At 32.0% G+C, this 22,840-nt stretch overlaps 1 protein-coding gene and 1 long non-coding RNA gene across 2 annotated transcripts; one reads left to right on the top strand and one right to left on the bottom strand.

Moving 5' to 3' along the window:
- Positions 1-243: 243 nt before the first annotated feature.
- Positions 244-6,042, bottom strand: LOC143247153 (uncharacterized). Its single transcript, XM_076494816.1, has 3 exons — positions 5,912-6,042; positions 1,591-2,011; positions 244-487 (listed from the first exon to the last, which is right to left on the bottom strand). The coding sequence occupies exons 1-2, from the start codon at positions 5,924-5,926 to the stop codon at positions 1,628-1,630; spliced, it is 399 nt and encodes a 132-aa protein (XP_076350931.1). The 5' UTR covers positions 5,927-6,042; the 3' UTR covers positions 244-487; positions 1,591-1,627.
- Positions 6,043-12,865: 6,823 nt separating this feature from the next.
- On the top strand, positions 12,866-13,525 carry LOC143247213 (uncharacterized). Its single transcript, XR_013026443.1, has 2 exons — positions 12,866-13,143; positions 13,436-13,525. It is a non-coding gene; the product is annotated as an uncharacterized LOC143247213 (long non-coding RNA).
- The last annotated feature ends 9,315 nt before the right edge of the window (positions 13,526-22,840 follow it).

Consider the following 22,840-nt stretch of genomic DNA (forward strand, 5'->3'; position numbering starts at 1 on the left):
TATTAGTAAAATTGAATTTTTATAAGTATCAAACTTATAATCACGATGTTTGAATATAACATATATATACGTAACCTATTTATGTTTTAATTATTCTATTTTAAATATACACTGATACAGTAAAGGTATTTAAGCAGTTTTTTAAAGAACTTTGCATTAAAAGTGTCAATTATTATAGCAGTATGACGTACAACTAAGTAATGTTTTTGTGACATTAAGAAATGTCACATCGTGTATAGAATAATTACCATCATATTGTTGTGTGTGGATCATCCAAACTTATATAAAAATATTTTATTTGGAACACAGATGAAACACTTTATTGACTGATCATAACCACGTAAATATCACAGGTAAGAAAGAATAAAAGAAATTCAGGTTTAACAGGTCGTAGTTATTTAAGAATTTTCTGGAATACATGATTATCAAGCATACCCGATCTCGTTGAAGCGATGTCCACCACCGTGCTTGTCACGTCAGATGGTTCCTGTAAAAGATCTAGTCAATAGAATAACTTATTTATCATACTTATAACAAATTACATGGAAGCCAGAGCTTATGTCTCGGTATGTGTGCACATGCACGAGAAACTGTAACGGCTTATCCCAATTTAGTTCCTGTTTTTCTACATCAGTTAGTAAATGCTACAAGTTGTAGATTTAGTGAGAATATTAGAAAGAATAAATATTTACTTTTGAGGGATAAAGGTTGGTCAATGATGCAGATCACATGTGCTATTATGGGATGTTCTTTTCACGTTTCAGTTGCCTTTTTTTCAGTTTCGTTTTCCCAAGACAAATACTGTTGCTACGAACAAAACTCATGGGCGTTCTACTATCTTAGTAATGACCAACTGTCTTTATAACAATTTAAAGATAGATTATGTAGACATACTGCTGCAGATTAGCCTCATTAATTACACCTACAACATTTTATTTATGTTTATTTTTAAAATGAAGGAAAAATTGACTGCTCTGCCAGTAAAACCTTAATATTTGGCAGATTAAATCAACATTATTTGTTAATTTATATGTTACTTTAATGTTATTGGATCTCAGGAGAAAAGGCTATTATTATATAAATATTTCAATGAATGACTTCACTTCGCCTAAAATTTTCAGCCTGCTTGTTTAGCAGACCGAACAATCAAATCTAATTTCACCAAACTTCGTGAGTTTCCAAATAAATAGCTAGTTTGTATTCAATGAAGAGATTTTATGATTAATGCAATCAGAAGAATAAATCAAATAATATAATAAAATAAGTAATAGATTAAATCAAGTCAGATCGCTGAGCGAGATAAATTACGATTAAAAGGTTTTTATTTTACAGAACAGGTTAAGAAAATTTGCTCTTTATTCTAGCGTTTGGTGTAACGTTTTTAAATGTACATCATCACTAAAGATGTCACAAAGATACATTGAACTGAGAAGTATTAAATGAATGTCACCAACAAAAAATAAAGTTAAAACATGACAGTTATGGTGAAAATCTGTACAAATAAAATACTGTTACACTGTTTAATTTTTATGTATTTTTAAGCAAGCTATATTATGATACGTGTTTACAAGATGAAGAAAATATATTTACCATGTGAGTGTCCTCAGTCATCGATTATTTTATTTCATCAGTAGTGCCATTGACGATAACCATAAGGCCCTTGTTCGTAACCATGACCATGCACGTTATGGTAAGAGTATCTGTATGGTTTATCATAATGGTAATATTCCCTGTAGGGAATATAGTAATGGTGTTCTTGGTAGGGCAAGTGATATCGGTAATGCTCTTCGTAGGGCTTGTAGTAATGATATTCTTGGTAAGGCTGGGTATAATGATATTCTTCATGGTAGGAAGGATAGTTGTTGGATGATGAAGGCAACAGTCCATAATTAGAGACGTCATTGAGCCTATGAGCGTAGTTTTCACCGCCAGGAAGATGTTGAACTGTAGAGCGCGTTTTAGAATCGGATAATAATTCTTCTATACAGAGAAGTAGGACTAGGACAGTCACCTGTTGAAAAATACGTTACTGTTGACACAAAAAAGTAGTTCATTGTTCTCAGTAGTTTCACGTGTCATTAAACAATCCAGAACTGTCAGTGTTTTTACATCTTATGAAGATATCTCAGAGACACACTAAATTACCAAGGTAAATGCTTTTGTTATTTTGGAAATCATGAATATACAGGTAGTTATTATTTCATTTGAATGACTAAGCAGCTAATCAGAAGATTCATTTCACCATCACACCTCTCATTGTTAAGCCTACAATTTGTTATGTTTGAATTTTGAAAAGTCAGTTCGGGAAGGGATTTTTAAACAAAAGTAGATACGAAAAACATTTAGAATATAAACATACAAACATATTTATGAGATAAAGAAGTTATTAATAGTCAGCAAGTTGATAAGTTGCAAAATAAATTTTCAGTTGCTACAGCGCTTTCTGTAGAACGAATTCGTAAAGAAAAAAGGCCCACTATTCAAAACATTTGAGATTTATGATGCATCGGCAAAACAATTATTAAATAATAAATAGTCTAGTTACTGTTTCACTCTCAATAAGTTGTTCTAATTCGCAGAAAACTCCAAGGTTTCCATAACAATGTTTTATTTTCTGTACAGATGATATCTAAAGTGATTTTAGTTGGTGATACATTACATTGATTTTAGTATCGATAATATTGTTTGAAATGTGTGCTCATTTAATTTCGTTAAGGTATTTTAATTTAGTTCTAAAACCCTATACACAAGCATGATTAAAGGTTAAAAATCAAGTTGAAAATGTTGTGTTTAATTTAGTCGTTTTTTAATATTTTAACTCATCAAAACTATAATTGACATTTATGACTTTGGCAAAGAAAATATGTTTTTTTTTTAAATTGACTTGTAAACCTGTGTTCTGCTACTTTTGAAAAAATAAAATCGCAATATTTCAGCCAGAAATTTCAAGGTTTCAATTTGATCGCTTTTTGGGCGTAAATACAGTTTTATAATTGCTTTGAAGAATTCCGGATACTTTGTGTGACGAAGCATATATTAAAACTAAAATAAATATAAAACAACAAAATAAGCATAAAATAAATTGAAAACAAATAGTTTTAATAAATATAACATCATGTCCTCAGTGGCACAGCGGTATGCGGACTTAAACTGCTAGAAACCGGGTTTTGATATCCCTGTGAACAGAGCGAAATATAGCTTTTATTAGGCGAAAATTTACTGCTGGAAACAAAAACTCGACATTTAGCAAACAAAATAAAAGGTTAGAAAAAACAAAATGTTACCATTTACAATGGTAACTACACCAAAGTAGTTAATTTTGTTTTAGTTATGAATAAAACTAAAAGTAGATAGGACATGATGTTATATTTATTACTCAGTATTCTTGGTATTATTTTGTTAATAATAACAAAATTTAGTTATTTTAATTGGCATTTACCAATAAGGTAATTGGCTTATCTAGACTAAGCCAATCTTAGTATCTTCAGATTATTTCAAGGTACAAAATGAGACTATAGAAAAGTAAAATATGACTATAGGGAAAATAATATGGTAATAAATAAAAATTAATTATGGGGTAATTACGAAGTAAATCTGTAGTAAGAGCTAAAAAACCTGTAACCATGAAGACCAACTGAACAAAATAAATATTTATTAATACAACATCACTATCTAAAAGAAATACCAAAACATCTATAGTCAAGGAACGAATTTATAATCATCACGAAGAAAACAGATTGTATTTACATACTGTCAGTAAACAGTGACACCCAAACAAATATTATAAACTATAATGTACTTCTAATACCATCCAATTAAAAAATATATTTTTGTTATTTTCAATAAATAACCTTTTAGGAAATAAAAACAATGTTTTTTTATTGTATACATTTACCTTAAAAACAAAAGCTACGGAACTTAGTATCTTTTTGTATTTTATTTTTTCAACATAAGACACGACAATTTTAATTTTATAAAGCCAGCGTTAAATTTACTTTTGGCGTTTTTACAGAACCTTGCATACATTATGTTATTAGTTCACATTATTTGTCTAATCAATGTTTGCATGTACTGGAATACTATATTGTATACTTATGGTGGGACATATGTCAAGGTATAAACAAAATAATAAATTCAATTTTACAAGGTATAGCTTTGGGAAAAATAAACCATTAAATTTTAATTTATTTTATAATAACTTAAAAATGTAAATCTTGGCTGTCACAGAGTATGAGCCAAAATATTTTTTTACGTATCTTGTTATAAGCCCGCAGACATACTTCTGAGACATTGACGGGCTTACAGATCTTTCTAGACTAATTATTTTAATCTAAAAATTCATAAAATGATATAATATTAACAATAAATATCGAGACTCAGTTAATTAAGTAACATAAAATTTAATGTTGTTAAAATTAACAATCTGTTTTGTGAACGCATGTCATTAAAGAACATTTTGATTAATTTTTTAGTTCGAATAAAAATGCTGAGGAGGGAATTGAAATGTCATCTAGTGACCGCTTCGTGAGACAAATTGACTATTTGAAAAATCTTTTAAGTTGTTGGTATAGTTAATCCAAGGACACAACCTGAACTAGGTTCTTTTTCACAAAGTTTTATTATTTCTTGTAGTTCTCAATAAACAAATTACTAGCATATAAATAGTATTAAGGAGGAATATTTTAAATTAGATATGAATTGTGAACCATGAACCAAAATTAAAACCTTCCTGATGTTATACAACATTTGCTCATTTATTTCCTTATTAATCAGCTCAGCAATAACTTTGAAATCTTAGAACACCAAAAATCGATGCTCAACACAGATAATCCATTTTGTAACTTTGTGCTTGATAATAAGAACAACTAATAAAATATAACTCTTACATATTTCATAAAAGACTATCACTTATTATTTCATTGAATCAAGTAACGTCAGATAAATTTACGTTTTCTCTTAAAGACAACAGGGCTCGCCAGTGGCACAGCGGCATGTATGCGGACCTACAATGTTAGAAACTGGGTTTCGATACCCGTGGTTGGTGAAAGCACAGGTTGTCCATTACGTAGTTTTGTGCTTAATTAGAAACAGAAATAAGATACGTAACAACCTGGATATAAAGACAGGGAATATAAGTACAGTTAAATCTGAGGGTTTTAAATTTCGTGATTTCATTTTTGTTCCTTGATAAGTATTAAATATCGGGATCTTAATGTGTGACCTCTGCACGCACTGAATGCACGAGCTTTCTGAAGATTGCTAGAGATCTGCTCTATTTAATATTTAATTACTTGGTAGATTTGAGCTATTTTTTAATAAATGGAAATCACCTATGTAAGAAATAGTTTTTTTGTTTATATTTCAGTGAAAAAATTAGACGTACACACAAATAATACATACTTATGAACTCTGAAAACTAACAACAAAATCCATCTTATTCCTGAATTTGAAGATGTATTCTTAATTCAGAAAAAAGGTAATAATTTTGCTTTATAATATATATATACTCAAGTCACATAAATCTATGTTGTCTAGCAATTATTTAAAAACACATATTCAGTTTCATTAACTTAACGCAAACGCAGAGAACCTTTCCACTGAAATTTTTCACATTTAACTAAGTATCTGAGTAGAATATTGTTACCTAAGTAAGCCCAAAATATGTGTTGTACTGAAATTCGAACTATTATAAACATTTGTATGCATTTCTTTTCTGTTTTCTATATACATAATTGTAAAAAAAACAAACAACTCATACTTTATAGTGTGTATAGAGTCAAATTTTAAATATATATATGTATAAAACAAAACTACAAAATATATCTAAAATAATTAACTGTAGTTGAACAAGAATATTAGCATCCGTAAACCAGATATGAACAATAATATTTGTATATATATAAGTACATACCCGAGCTCTGCCCATAATTGGAAATGACTGTCTATCAAAGAACTAATTCTTGGAGATATGAACGGTTTTCAAATACAAACTGCTTTGAGAAAGATTTTGTGGTCGATGTCTTATATAAAGATGGTTGTTAGAATCATACCTTAACATATATTCAAAGGAGTAATTCAAAAAACCGGTGGTTCCACTTCACGATGCGTGCCTCAGTAAGTGTGTTTGTATGATAGATTCTAGAAATTCTGCTTTTTCCTTTGGAACCAAGGTAATTAAACTCAGAGGTAATGTTCTTTTATTGAGAAATAAAAAAGTGCTTCTTATTTTCTTTTATGCTTTGTTTCATCAGGAAAACTGAGCCAAACAATATGATTGTCTCCAATAAAGTTTTCTATTGTTGTTTTGAAGTCGAGCTATCGTACGTATTGTCAGGCTTCACAGGTTGATAACTCTTAAAATACGTATTAGATGATTGTAAGTGGCTTTAGACGATTGAAGTTTACAGTTCTGATTTGAAGTCAGCGTGGAATTTGAGAGTTATTACAAAATTCTATATTTTGGTGCCATATGAACATTAATATTAATGAAATTTAATAAATTTCTATTTTTAACATTGTTCATGTACGTATGAACACAAATAGTATACAAAATACAGTAAAAGTAATTATTTCAAATCGATATAATAAGGTTAACCATGCATTTATATATATATATCGATAGTGAGTGGCGGATATTTAAATTTTGTGTCGACGTCTTTCTGAGATAACCTTTTCCTTTATAACTAAAAGTGTACCTCCCGGTGGGCCAGTGGTACATTTACAGAATTACAGGATTAAAATTCAGGGCTCATTCTCATGATGAGTAGAGGGTAACTAACTTATTGGGTAGCTTTGCAATGAAACAGAAAAACGAACAAGTTTTTTTCAAATGCACTCAAATGACGTTTTAAAATAAACAGCTGGAATGTCCCAATCGTAGATTAATAATGAAAGAAATTATACGGAAAGTAGAAAGTAGAAGAAAGAGTTGGTTAATAACGCGCTGCTCACTAGTTTTTTATTGTTGTTTATTTATTTCATCAGCAATCTTCACTTTCAGCGTTGTTTACTAGTTTTAAGAATTTCTGTTTGCCTTTATTTGTATTATTATATAGTTTTACTGTGTAGTTGAGTCATTACTTTATATTCTATTACTTTAGGATACGTTATCACGGCAAAAAGAACTGAGTGCTTATAAAAACTGTTATGTGATTATAAACAAGGGCTTCAAGTCTTTAGAGTAATTAAACTTTTTTTCTGGCGATCGTTGTCCACCAGGACCTAGTAATACATATCTGATGGCGAAAAATGTATCTCAATACGACTGCTATGGGTATTAAAACTTTATTCAAAATAAAGTAAAGAACAACGTTTTGACCTTCTTAAGTTAGGCTCGGCATGGCCAAGTGATTAAGGCACTCAACTCGTAATCCGAGGGTTACGGGTTCGAATCCCTTCATACCAAAAATGTTTGCCCTTTCAGCCGTGGGGCGTTCCAATGTGACGGTCAATTCCACTATTCGTTGGCAGTGTGTGATGATGACTAACTACCTTCCCTGTCGTCTTACACTGCTGAATTAGGGACGGCGAGCGTTGATAGCCCTCGAGTAGCTTTGTGTGACATTCAAACAAACCTTCTTCAGTTATCTTCAGGTGCCCCCCGCTAGTACAGCGATATGTCTACGGATTTACAACACTCAAATCAGGGGTTCGATTCCCCTCGGTGGGCTCAGCAGATAGCTAGGTGTGGCTTTGCTATAAGAAAAACACACCTCGTGAGGTTAACAAAGAGAGTTTGTAACTGACCATTGCCGTGCACATGTCCTAGAGACGAGAGTGTAAATTGGTACGAGATTGTGAGGGGCGTTGTAGTATATGTTAGGTTATTAGTTAGTATAGGTATAAAGGTGTTCCTTTATATTGTTTAATTTTGGTTTGAGTTGCAGTATAAGTAGGGCTTCTTTGATTTTGCGTTTCCTGATGTTTGTTTTGCTACTTAGTATCTGTGTGTTTCCTATGATTATGTTGTGTTTATTTGATTTGCAATGTTCAAAAACGTGTGAAGGTGTTTTTTTGTGTTCTTTGAATTTCTTTTCCATTTTTCTGTTTGTTTCTCCAATATAAAAGTCGTGGCAGTTGTTGGATTGTATATTATAAATAATGTTATTGTTGTGTTGTCTGTGTAGTTTTTACATTGTATGGACTTTAGTTTTGTACATGGTTTTTGAATCAATTAGGCGTTTACTGGAATGTTGTATTCTGTTATAAGTTTTCTTCCAAATGTTGGTTATATTTTCGCTGATGTCGGGAACATATGATATGCAGCAATGTAAAGTTTTGTAGTTTGTTGTTTCTTGGGATATATTATAATTTTTGTCGACCATGTTGTTGATCTGGGTGTGTGTATAATTTTTTTCAACGGTTTTTGGAGGAAATTTGTTGATGTTGATGAAGTGTTGTTTTATTTTGTTGATTTCATTGTTAATTTTATCGGTTAGTGTATATATAGAGAGGACGTTTTGTGGCTGTGTTTATTTGGTTTCATAATATGTTCTGTTTCACGTGTTGAGTCCCATTAAATGTATAATCCAGTATGGGTGCTTTTTCTGTGGAATTCTGTTTTGACTTATATATCGTTTCTTGTGATCTTTAGGTTGAGAATTACTATTTGGTTAGTTTTCACAGGTAAACTTAATATTTCCCAACACACGTACTTACATACAAATAATACATACTTGTGAACTACGAAAGGTAACAACAAATTCCATCCCATTCCTTCAAAATATTACCAACTGCTTTTACCCGAAGGGCTATAAACTTAATGGTATTTTATTTAACTTTAGTTTATTGTAAGTTATTGTTCAGGTAGCTTGGGTCCTTAAGTGACGAATAATTGTATATTCAACTTGATATGTTGATTTCGAAATAACGACGGATCTGGCATCTAAGGACTCATGAAGACCAGGAGGTCGTCTTATAAAGTCTGAAAACTCAAATTCAGTTGTGAAGCTAGAAGCCAGGTTTCGATACCTGTGGTGAGCAGAGCACAAATATTCTTTTGTGTATCTTTTTGCTTAACTACAAAACAATCACTTGTGAATGCATTTTAAAATATCAATAATTTCAGAAGCTATTATTATTATCTATCTTTTTTCTTTTTTTGCCGAAAAATAAAAGGTAAAAATATTTCGAAAATGTATTTTAAAGTTAATATATTACAGTAAAACCGAATATTGATTTGGAAAGTGTCTTTATCTATGTGGTGCATCCGTCTCCTAAGGAGGTAAAGGGAAGCTAAAACGTTTCGGAATGTTACTCAAGCATGATGAAGGTCTAAGAGTAACATTTCAGAGTTGGGTTGCTGGTATCGAATTCAGTATACAATTTCTTTTTCCTGTCTCTCAGTATAATTTCAAGGACGTCATGTTTGAAATTGTGTTCACTGGATATGGTTATGGTTATCAATTTGCTTTAGTATTGGCTTAAAACCCAGATAAAACATTCTCTATGAGAATACATTACGTAAAAGATTTCGCCCCGAGTGATTCAGCGGTAATTCAGTGAGCTTATAATGCTAAAAATCAGGTTACGGTACCACAGTGGGCTGAGCACAGATAGTCCATTGTGTGTTTTATTTCTTTACGACAAACAAACACCTAACCGATTAATTTATGTAACCCGGGTATGTTACTTTTATTGTCATTCTCAATTTGCTTTATTTTTAGATATGTATTATTATGATAATTTTTTACTTTCTGTAAAGTATGTTCAATAAAGAACTAATATCAATTAAACTTATAGCTTTGTAATTATATATATATGTCTAGCTAGGAACACACTTGGAAGTCGGACTTGGGATGGTTTGGGAAGTGTCTTTATCTATATGTTGCATCCACCTCCTAAGGGGAGCTAAAACGCTTCGGAATGTTGCTCAAGCATGATGGAGATACAAGAGTTACATTTCTTAGTCGCTGTTATTGAATCTAGTGTAGAATTTCTTGTTTCAATCCCTCCATATTCCCACTTCTAACCTAAAGGGTACAAAATTCGCATACATAGTTAGATGCCACGGGCGATTGAATTTTCTGTTTCATTTGCAGACTCTTCTTAGGGCAGCTGTAAACAAAAACTGATGATTACAGTGAAGCTTGATCTATGAAATGGGGCTTCTGTGAAGTATTAGCAACTTAGAACTTACTGACTAAATATGTTCACAATTCAAGAATGTATCTACTGCTTTTACCCAAAGTGTTTTAGACTTAATTGTAGTTTATTGTACGTTATTGGGTCCTTCAGTTACTAATAATTGTATATTCAACTTGACATATTGATTTTAACGTAACGACAGATCTAGCAGCTAAGGACTCATGAAAGACCAGATGATCGTCTTATAAAGTCAGATTTAGTTGTAAAGTTAGAAGCCAGTTTTTGATACCAGTGGTAGGCAGAGCACAGACAGCCCTCTGTGTAACTTTTTGTTTAACTATTGAACAATCAATTGTGAATGTGTTTAAGAATATCAATCATTTCAGAAATTATTATTATTTCTATCTTTTTTTCTTTATGGCTGAAAAATAAAAGGTAAAAAATATTTGGAAAATACCTTTTAAGGTAATAAGTTGAGATAATACTTTTTCACTGGTAAAACTCTTACATAAATGTAATTATTTCATCAAAGGTGTCATTAAACTAAGTAAAGGTATTAGCAACTTAGATATAAACAAAACCTCAACCCTTGCACTACCAAATTACTTTTATATAGTTCATTTCCGGCGAGATGCACATACAACATTATGTATTACATCATATTGAATAATGTTGTGTATTTGCTTGTTACAACTATCATTGTAAAGAACTGACGTCTCCCGCAGGTACAGCGGTAGGTCTACAGATTTACAACGCTAAAATAAGGGGTTCAATTCCCCTTGGTGGAGTCAGCAAATAGCTCGATGTGGCTTTGCTATAAGGAAAACACACGAAACACAATCTATAAAATGACCAATTAATAAAACAAGTTGAAATTACTCATTTACTAGTAAAATACACAGAGGACTTTAGTTGTAAGAGTGGAAGTAATAAGTAAATCTTATAAACACTCATTACATAAGTTTGTAGTCGCGGCTGAGCGGCTCATAGAACGACTCCGAGTTTTCTTTGTCTTTTCCAAGTACAAACTTTTAACTTATAGTTCCGTCATCTTTTGACCGATAAACCCTTTTGATTGATATGTTGTCCACGCTCAAGTTATTGTAGACTGATTTATTCTAATGTTGTTTAAAAAAATCAAGTACCGCGGCTATTAAGGATTCGTTCTTATGGGTATTAAAACTGACCGGTCAGTTGCAAACTCTATCTTATATAACCTAAAGATGACCTAATAAGGTCGAAACGTTGTTCTCTACTATATTTTAATAAAGTTTGAATACCTATATCAGCAGTCTTGAAATACGTTTTTACTCAAGTGGGTTTCTCGTCATCTCGAAGAATTCGCTCTTGTTTCGATATTGTAAGCTAGGCCTAACATGTCCTGAAGGTTCGGGGCGCTCGACTAAGTTATGTGCAGGTTTCGAATTCGAATCACATCACTGAACATACATGCTCGCACATTCATCTGTGGGGATGTTATTGTATCACAGTACGTCTGAATATTAGTAAAGTCTAGTCTACCTTAGGTTGTTCATCTAACTCACAACCAGTCTTATTACAACTGAACCACCTAAGAGTTATAGCTATTTTGTTTTTCAAAGTTATTATCGATAGAAACAATAGTTAAATAATAAAGATAAGAAATGCAGTATTTTATTTCAATTTTTTCAAGATTATATTATATTTAGTAAGTAGATTTTCATACCATTTTAATTATTCACAATTCGGCTCAAATATATTATTCTAATTAGCCATTTCTTTGAGTTTCCTAATTAAAGACGTTGAAATAAAATTCCTGAAGGTAATTTCAGTAATAATTAAACCGAATTACTTGGCAATAATTTAGTTTTCCAAGGCCACTTTTGTAAATTCCGTATTTAATACTCACAATATATATCTGGAACAAGATTAGCTTTCCTTTTACTTTAATTTATAATTATTTCCTTTTCTTTTATTTCTTAGTAAAACATTCAATATTTTGAAATTAAAGGCATCATATAAAATAATATAAAGAGGAATAATCATTGATTTCAATTTTAACCTACTTCAAACTAATCAAAGTACGATTATAACATCCCACATGTTAAAAGTGATAACTATCAATTACTCTATGGTATTTACAAGTCAATTTTCTCTACAAAGAATAAATGCCTTGATATGTACACATTGGAATTCATAAACAAAAAATTATTGTAAGTGATTTCTCCACTTCCAAGTTTAGTGCCAGTGAATTAAAGGTTTCTTTTATTGATTATTCAGATTAGACTACCGGTGTCCAAGTGTACCACTTTCGCTTGCTTGATTAAGCTTACGTCTGTTCCTGTTCATATCTGTAAATACTTGGTAACAGTGTTCACATTACACTACCTGAAGTATTACGTTAGATAACATTTGGATCTGTATTAACTCAAAGATGATCAAAACTGTAAGTATTCTTTAAAACATATAAGTAAAATTAAAAAAAAAAAAAATTAGTAAAAATATGAACCACACTATATTTTCTATATACAATACTGACGAAGCATCTTGCCTTATACCAGAGCTAATGAGATGGGTTAGGATATGACAATCGCTGTACTGGTTGAGACGCTATTCATATTATGATATTGCATAAACGACAACTCTAATTGTTTTGAACTAGATTAAGTTGGTGATGTGTATCTATAGCTATTGCTTAATTTATGATTCGTGTAATAAGATATGCTCAAGAAATATATTTTATTTTGTACACTGTATATGAATTTGAAAATTAATATTATATTTGACTCTTTAGGGAGTTATACTTGTTCTTTTAGTCAGTGTTACGTTTGGAGGTTATGTTAATTACCCTATCCACGGAACTGGACATAGTGGCTATGGTGGTCTTGACTACATGATACATCCTGACTATGGGTATGGTGAGTATGGTCACGGGGGTTATGCCAGAAGTGTACGGTATCAACGCCTTTATCATGGTTATGGCCATCCTGGCTATGGATATGGTTATGGCCATCCTGGCTATAGATATAGTTATGACCATCCTGGCTATGGCTACGGATATTAATGACCACCAAAAAGGTAATAAATGAATTATATCTGAAATACTCTAGTAAAGGAATGTTAAAAAGAAACTTTGGAATGTAAAAGCTAAATTTAGGATAAGAGATATATTAGTATTTTCTATGAACTATTTTTATGGATAAAATTAAAGTAAGATACATATATTGTTTTATGGAATACTTTGAAATTCTTGAATTTACATTGGTAAAAATTACAAAATGTTTCAAAACACCTTCTTTGGCAAAAAATTAAAACCTTAAAATGCATATTAAATCATAAAGTATAACTTCCACTGAATTGTTTTTTGTAGGTTGAACGAACTGTGAATTTGAGTTCAACCATCTGTTCGAGGACTTTCAATCAACGTTGTGATGACAATAGAAACATAGTGTGATCGCACAATTATCAAAAACTGTATATTGTGTACTTTATTTAAATCAAAATGAAATAAATCTTTTTTTCTTTCTCTTAAGTTTCTTTTTCAAACTTAAGCTATGAATTGAGATGTTTAACTAAACTATTGATGTTAGGTCAATGATGTTTTAACACATTTATAAAGTGATCTCCAACATTTGGATATTATGGCCAAGAGAAGTACTAAAACATTGCACATTATAATTTAAAACACTTATATATTAAATCCAATAAAACACATAATGCAATATATTATAGTTATAACTTAGAATACTCAAATATTAAAACTGAGTCGAATCTAATAATTTAAAAAAAAACTGAAAACTTGTATGTTATGTATATATGCATTCATAAAAGATGGAATATTACAACTTAGGCTTACAATTAATTCCAGCTGTTTTTTTCATTGTAAAACATGATAAAAATTCATTTGACAGATTGATGCTTAAGCTTTTTTGAAATTTTAAGATGTATGAGATCAAAACTATTCAGTTCACTTAGTTAATGTTTTGAAATCATTGAAAGAAAAATATTATATTTGCATCTCAAAATCACAGTAGAAAAAATGTATAAACGAATAATCTTGGGTCGCTTTAATTTAAAACAGTATATTTAATTATCATTAAGTTCTGATCATAGCAAACTACCTACATAGATCCGAACTAATTATTAACTCAGTAATTAGTAAAATTAAGTTATTGATTATTTTTAACGCTGAGTTTACCTATTACATTTGTTACATTATTTAATACATTTCGCGAAAATGACGTGAACAGTAAAGTGCCCGAAAAACACACACAAAATGTTGAAGTGTTATCCTAGTACCGTATGGGTGATATTAACAAGAACGATGATTCTTAGAAAACATGGTTTCATCAAATTCGCATGTGCAATCCAAAATTTTTTATTCGAATTCGCTTTTCAAACTCCTGGAATTGTCGTGAGGCTTAACAAACAACATAAACATGCACTGTTTTTAATTCTAAAATACTAGTATTAGTCCTAATATGTCTTCAACACCACATTTTTTATTCAGTACCTTAGTTTTATTATTACTGTCAAGGGTAAGAGTTATAAGTGTTTATCAACCATGGTATGCCAAGTTGTACGTATATTTATTAATGACGACGAGTGTTTTGTGTTTATTTTTTCATTAGAGATTTTATTAAGGTACATTCCGCATGGTCAGTTGGTTAAGGCGCTCAACTCGCATTCTGAGGGTCCTGGGCTCGGAGCTCCATCACTCCAAACATGCTCGCCTTTCTAGCCATGGGAGCATTATAATGTTAAGGCCAATCTCACTATTCGTTGGTAAAAGAGTAGCCCAAGAGTTGTTGGTGGGGATGATGACTAGCTGCCTTCCCTCTAGTCTTACACTGCTAAATTAGGGACGGCTAGCGAATATACCCATTGTGTGGCTTTGCACGAAAGTGAAAAAAAATGAACAAGATGTGATCAAAACAACAAAAGAAGCAGCCACCAAAATCCTGGACGAATAGAGGATAACTGAACGAATAATAACACAGGTCTATACAGCTATAAAACATTAAAAGATGCAGACAACATACAAGCAATAGTACTCAAATTGGAACTCAGTTATTACTAGTCCCGGCATGGCCAGATGGTTAAGGCACTCGACTCGTAATCTGAGAGTCGCGAGTTCGAATTCCCGTCTCATCAAACATGTTTGCCCTTTCAGCCGTGGGTGCGTAATAATGTGATGGTCAATTTCGCTATTCGTTAGAAAAAGAGTAACCCAAGAATTGGCGGTGGGTGGTGATGACTAGTTGCCTTCCCTTTAGTCATACTGTTAAATTAGAAATGGCTAGCGAAGATAGCTCTCGTGTAGCTTTGCGCGAAATTCAAAGACAACCAAATAGTTATTACTTAAACATCTAAAGGCACTTTTCAACCTCTCCCTCAAAATAGGGTATATCCCCGTCTCTTGAAATCAAGCGAATATTCTCATGTTTTTAAAGGAAGGAAAACCAGCAAATAAGACGAAGCTACAGACCAATCAGCCTGATCAGCTGCGTAGGAAAAAAATAGAAAGAATAATAAGTGAAAGATTAAACCATTATTTAGAACACAATTCAAAATTACCGAAAGTACAACAGATCAACTGAAGTTAGTTTGCTTGAAATCGTAGTTGATGATTTTAACAGAATGAAGTGTACGGTTGTTTGTCTTCTCAATTTAGAGATGTTTTTTGATACAATATAACACTTAGGTCTTAGGTCCCGGATGTCAGAGATGGAACTACGACGAGGAATTATTCGCTGGTTATCAAACTTTTTAGAAAACAAAAGAATATCGGGTAAATGTTGAGATCACCTATTCAGAGTATTTTATTCCTAAGGTAGGGTTAGCTAACCCCATGCTCTGCATCGTGTTTGAAAACGATATACCTTAAACGACCAAAATTTCTGCTTCACTTCACAATTTGCAAATGATGTAACTATTTGGAAGAGTTTGGGAAACGTCATCTGTAGTGGCCATAAATTTACAGCTCTCATTAAATATCATCTCTGAATAATGTTTTAATATACCAAAAACACAAGTCTTAATAGTGACAAAAGTAAATAATCTAATCAAAATCAATCTCAAACTCTATTATAACTAAACATTTCTTCAACCAGCTACATCAGCAAAATTTCTTGATCTCACCTATGGCACAAAATTAACCCAGCAAGAACATAAATGAAATTTCAAACAAAATCTGGCAAAGAATATATTAAATTAGAAGTCTTTCAAGAAATTATAACGCCAACTAACATACTAAAATATACAAACAATATATACGAACAATTATATGTTCGTCCAACTTGAATTGTTGTTACACCTGAAACAATTAAAACTAAACTACAAAAGAACAAAATGCAATATAATGTTCCCCGCTCGACAAACTCTAAATTCCTATATGAATACACAAACATACAACCACTCTATGATATATGTCTTAGCAGATTATTCACGAACTTTAAGAAAAACTTGCATGAAAACTTAAGTTACGAGCACTAGGTTGCTATATCATACATGATGAAAATAAGTCTAAGTACCTCTCACCCTTAAATACTTACCATAAGTTTAGTAATATGCTATATATTGCTGGACTTACATTACTCATCATTTTGTTATTTGTTATGTTGTGTATTAAAAATAAATGATTATTTTTATGTAAATCAACATGTCGCCTAAGTTACGTATATTAACCCTGAAAACGCCAGAAAAGGCGAAAAGCTGGTTTAAATAAAAATTTGTTTGTTTGTTTGTTTTGAATTTCGCGAAACCTACTCAAGGGCTATCTGCGCTAGCTGTCCCTATTATAGCAGTGTAAGACTAGAGGGAAGGCAGCTAGTCATTACCATCCACTACCAACTCTTGGGCTACTCTTTTATCAACGAATAGTGGGACTGATCGATACATTATGACGTCCCCACGGCTGAAAGAGCAAGCATGTTTGGTACGACGGGGATTCGAACCCGCTTAAATAAAAATATATTATTTTATATTTTTCTTAAGTGTAAAGACCTTTTTTTAAAAAACTTTTACCAAAATGTATAAATCCCTCCAGTATGCACTATAACTTTTAAGATGCTTAGAATAAACAGCAATATGAAAAAAACCAATATCATTGAAATACATATTGGTTGGTTTGGTGTTTTTTGACGCAAAGCAACGAGGTTATTTGCGCCTGAAATATATATGGATCATATATGTATATATATACAGCTCGTGTGTATCCTAGTGTAAATTATGAACATCAGAACATGGCCCCGATAGGAGTTTTTAATTTATATAAATAAATGTTTTTGAAAGCAATATTCTTTTTTATGTTGCGTTCTACATTTCACAGTTGATCATCCATAAAATTATTATTAACACCATAAATGCGGAGAAAGAGGTCAAGATTGTACGTGACCCACCCATGTCCACCCACAAGACCTAAATACCGATAAATAGAAATAGCAAACCGTCTGGAACAAATACAGTCATGCTCCGTCAGCTTAATAAACAAAAAAAAAGTTTTTATAACAGAACAATTGTTATTGTAATTATAATTGTTTAAAAGAACAATGTTGAACGAGATTAGAGACACGAGCTGTGTTCTATTTATTTTTAAAACATTATTCCGTTGAAGTGATATGATGGGTTAAAAAGCATAAATGGTGTAAAATATGAGCAACAAAAGTAAATAAAAAATAAAAGTAGAGTTTGCTATCATAACATAGTAATCCTGATAACAGGGAGCCATACCCTGAATATTATTTGTATTTTTGTTGAAACAACGTTATACTAAGAGAGCTAATAAATAGGCAAATTCTTAGTTGCTGTAAAACGAACGTATGAAAGTTATAACCAATAAACGTTCCTTAACAATGTTGAAGATTTGAGAAAAAAATTTCTCCAACCTATCACAATTTTGGTAAAGAGGCATTTCTTTGATTATTCCGTTAGCTTCACTCCATTAAAATGCAGATGCAGTGTTAATGAGACTGACAACTTACAACTGCTTATAAGCATTAGTTGTTTGTATTATTTTGAATTGATTAAAAACCAACAACAACAGCAGAAGATAAAAGTCTCTAAGGGTTTAATCACACTGGGTATTGTTTGTAGATAGACTAGTCAACTATACTTCACAGTTACAGTTCGTTATTTAGACGTGACCTTCACCTAATTTCGACAAGCTCGTATAGCGTGACGAGAACATTGACCCATCAACAACACTGTGTTGCTAGCTGAAATAATAGAATTAATTTCGTCTAAAAACAGCAAGGGGGCCCGGCATGGCCAAGTGGTTAAGGCACTCGACTCGTAATCCGAATTTTGCGGGTTCGAATCCCCGCCACACCAAACATGCTCGCCCTTTCAGCCGTAAGGGCGTTATAATGTGGCAGTCAATCCCACTATTCATTGGTAAAAGAGTAGCCCAAGTGTCGGCGGTGGGTGGTGATGACTAGTTGACTTAGGGACTTGTTAACTTAAGGACGTCTAGCGCAGAAAACTCTTGTGTAGCTTTGATCGTAATTCAAAAAACAAATAAATAAAATAAACACCACGGAGAGTAAAAGTGTGTAATGTACTTTATATCAGTTGATAAATAAGTGTGTTCATAAGATTTGTTTTCTTTCATCTATTATGATATAAAAATATTATCTACCATTTGTAAGTCATTCTGATAATACTTCATGAATATATATTATCATAATAACAAATGATGTTATCATACTCTTCAAAAAAAAGAAATGCAAAAGGCAAAATATGAGACAAATTGTTAACAAGTTTATTATAAGTTAACAAGTAGTTCTGTATGACATGTGTGAAACTTTGCACATTCACTGCTGAACATCCAAAGTCTGCAAAGGCGAAGTCCACGCTCACTAGGTGAAGTTTAACGTCACTCAACGTCAATAACGAGTATGCCCCCCGTGAGCATCAATAACTGCTTGGCATCTCCTACCCATGGAAGCGATGAGATGACGAATCACATCCTGTGGAATGGCTGTTTACTCAGCCTGCAAAGCTGCTGCAAGCTGAGGTAGAGTCTGCAGTTGAGGTTGTCGCCGTCGTAGACTTCGGTCCAACTTGTCCCAAAGATGTTCGATGGGGTTTAAATCTGTTGATCTGGAGGGCCAGGGAAGAACGTTGATGTTGTGGTGTCTCAAGAAGACAGTAGTGAGTCGGGCTGTGTGAGGACGGGCGTTGTCATGTTGAAAAACGTCGTTGACGTTCACCATGCGTTTCTTGTTTTGAAGAGTATACGATAAAAGAAGAGTATTGTTTTCTACGCCCTCCTAAAAATAGTGATGAATAAACGTAAGATGTGCAGTTAACACAGTGTATTAAATCAGAGTGTATGTAAATTATGACTGTGCCCTTGAGTTGCACAGCAGTATGTCTACAGACTCACACCGCTGGAAAAAGGGTTTTAATACCTGTTGTGGGTAGAGCACAGAGAGCCCATTTTATAGCTATGTATTTAATCCTAAACAATCAATCAATACTATCTTTTACATAATATAAATTACTCTGACATTAACTTCTATTTTAAAAAGCCTTCTAGTGTCAGAGCATTACGCCTCTGGACTTATAGTGCTATAGACTTGGTTTCGATACCAGTCTTTGGCAGAGCAAAGATAATAACCCTTTGTTATTCTTAGTACAATAGAGATTATGATTTTTTGGCATACGTATAATAATATAAAATAAGGTTACTATGATAAATACAGGCGTGACTCAGTCATAGTTAAGTAAAGTATGCAATGATATGGTGTCTGTTGCAGACAATAATTAGACATAATTAAAGTTTAAAAGTTATAATTTACAGAAACAACAGCTGTGTGTGTAATGAGTAAAAGTAGGACATGTTCTTCTTACAAAACGTTTGTGTAGGAAAGACACTAATTAATATACTCACTATATATGTTTATATCGTGTACGTTACAAAGATGTTGCTAGTGTGCAGTAGCAAATCATTATAATTTCACTTTTATACATAATTTACCCTTTATGTAAAACTATTTCACAAAACCTACTAGTTTGGAACTGTATGCAAAATGATGAATAATACAAGTCTCACCAAAAAAACGTAAGTAAAATGACACACTCTGAATAAGGCGTTGTCAAATGTACTGTAACACATGTTCATAAAACCTTTCATAATTACAAGTAGGTATTCAATGAAAACTTCCAAGAAAGATAACTTAAAATACGCTCATTGTAAAATATTGGAATTGAGAAATGTCTTACCAAGTAGAGGTGATATACGTAGATATAGCTCTTTCTTATGTTATTTGTCTTGTTTCACCTGCGAACGATGATGTTATGATATGGAAAGACTAAAACGCATGACTTTAAAATTAAAAAAAAAGTTTTTCAGAAAAGATATTTTATCTTAAATTGCCGCAGTAACAGATAAACTGGTAATGTCTTATTAGATATCTACATAGCAAGGTATATCTAATACTTTACACTGTATTACCTTATAACAAAATCTGAACAGATATATCATTAATCTCTCTATCTACATTGAATTGTCCTATGACAAAGTATGAATAGACATATTAGATCTAAATCTGGACAATAACATCTTTGTATGTGTACAACTATAATAACCATAATACTTCCATTTAGCTATTTTTACAGAAATAGTCAGATCAGTCTTTAATAAACCTGTCACCCCCAAGAAAATCACTAGAATATAAGATCTTAAAATAATCTATGTTTAGTTTACCAGTTTTAACTTGCATTACATCCAGTATATGATTTTTATCCACATGAGTTATAGCAGATAATACATTTACAATTATCCAGACTAAAATCCTCAGAGGATTTGAGTTGTACAACACTAGTCATTAATGGTATCAGTAATTTAAATGTTTGCCATTCAACATGAGCAAAAGTTACATCTTTCTTGGTAGGTATACAATGTGCCACTTCGGTAGCATATCTTGAAAAGCCTCCTAATTATAAATATATTAATGATGAACAAAGATCGCTACTTACACGCATGGCTAGTGAACCTCATAATTCACATAATATTTCAGTTGTGGAAAAGAAGAGATAACGATATTTGAGCGTCACCTAGAAGTCCAAATACATGTTGTGTCTTCAGATAACTTTAGTAGAGTTATGTTCAGAATGTCATCTTTTCAAGAAAAAAGTCACCTTTGGTTTCATGATAAGCATTTCAATTATATTACATCAATGAAGAGTTTTAATTGGTGTCCTGTATTGTTGTTATAATTGTAATAGGAGGTTTGGCCACATAAATAAATATTATTGTACAAGTTATTGTAACATTTATCACAGTAATGACTGTATGATCATCAACACCTCGGTTGTGCTGATTGTAACAGAATTTGTAAATCAATAGACGGTTACAATAAACTCAAAATTAAAAATGGAAAACAGACACTGTCACTGTGTGAAAAATCTTTTCAACGTAAATGTGTTTCGTTATCATTGACAGGACAAAACGTTATCCCACGTTTCACAGGTACAGCAAAACACACTATTCAGGATGTAACCAACTTGACATACTCTCTACAAATCTATGCTTCCTTCAGTCTATAGACGTTAAAGACCCCTTCAGAATTATTTGTTTTAGATTTTGAGACTGATCAAAGTAAAGGAAGCAGGAAGTGAATTACTGTGTGGTTCACGATTTTATTGTTAAAGAGACTGTATTTAAAGGATATAATCCATGCGATGAGTTATGCGAGTTCTTATTTTCCGAGAAACATAAGAATTACACAGTCATTGCTCATAAATCAAGAAGATTTGATGGACATTTCACTTTAAATTATTTTAACCATAAAGTGTTAAAACCTACAATAATGACCAAGACCATCAAACCCATAAAAATTAGGGCGATTGATATTTATAACGTTATTCTCGCGCCATTATCATCTTTTTCTAAAACTTTTGGTTGAACTAAGTAACAGAAAGGTTATTTTCCTCACCTACGTAAATCCAAGGTATTGAGTATTCACCCTATACCATGACAACGCCCAATGAGAAATAAATTTCTGGACTTGTACCGACAGCAGTGAGAAGAAGGGTACACTTTCAATTTTGAATATGAAAAATTCTAAGAACTAGCATCTTATGTTATTATATCTAAAGTTGTATGCTCTTAAAATGTTTAAGATACATAATTATACAATTGTGTTTAATGATGATAAAAAACAAAAAGTAAAGTTTATCTTATTAGATACTGTTTATCAGATATTGGCATATCTCATCAGTGCTGTCTGCTGTTCAGAGATGAGTTTCTTGCCATCTGCAGTATTGACACTTTCAGGTACACGACTATTTCTCATGTGTGTACAGCCATATACAGAAGCAAGTTTGTACCATCAAAGTCTATAGCACTTTTAAATAACCATGGATATAATAAAACTAACAGTTACAGTCAGGAGAGTATGCAGTGATTAGATTACAAGTAACAGTCTGGAAGTGTTAATATCCATTATGCCCGTAATGGTGTTGAGGTTAAAGTCTTAAATTATAGTGTTGATGGCTTTTGTAAGGTGTGTAACACTATATATGAACTTTATGGGTGTTTTTTATCATGAATGAAGTTTGTATTATGATCCTGACACAATGATTATAAGGTTGCTTTAATCTGGGAACAAGATTTTATTCACATGGAATGAATTGATACGTATTTAATTAGTTTCCTTAAGGACCACACAGTAGTTTGTCACCTGGATCTGTGTGACAATTTCTATCGTGAGAGCACCAATGCCACTAGACTTTTGTATGACGCGAAGGAATTCAAAATTACCAAGTA

This window comes from Tachypleus tridentatus, chromosome 1 (genome assembly GCF_004210375.1).
Source record: "Tachypleus tridentatus isolate NWPU-2018 chromosome 1, ASM421037v1, whole genome shotgun sequence".
Lineage (NCBI taxonomy): Eukaryota > Metazoa > Arthropoda > Merostomata > Xiphosura > Limulidae > Tachypleus > Tachypleus tridentatus.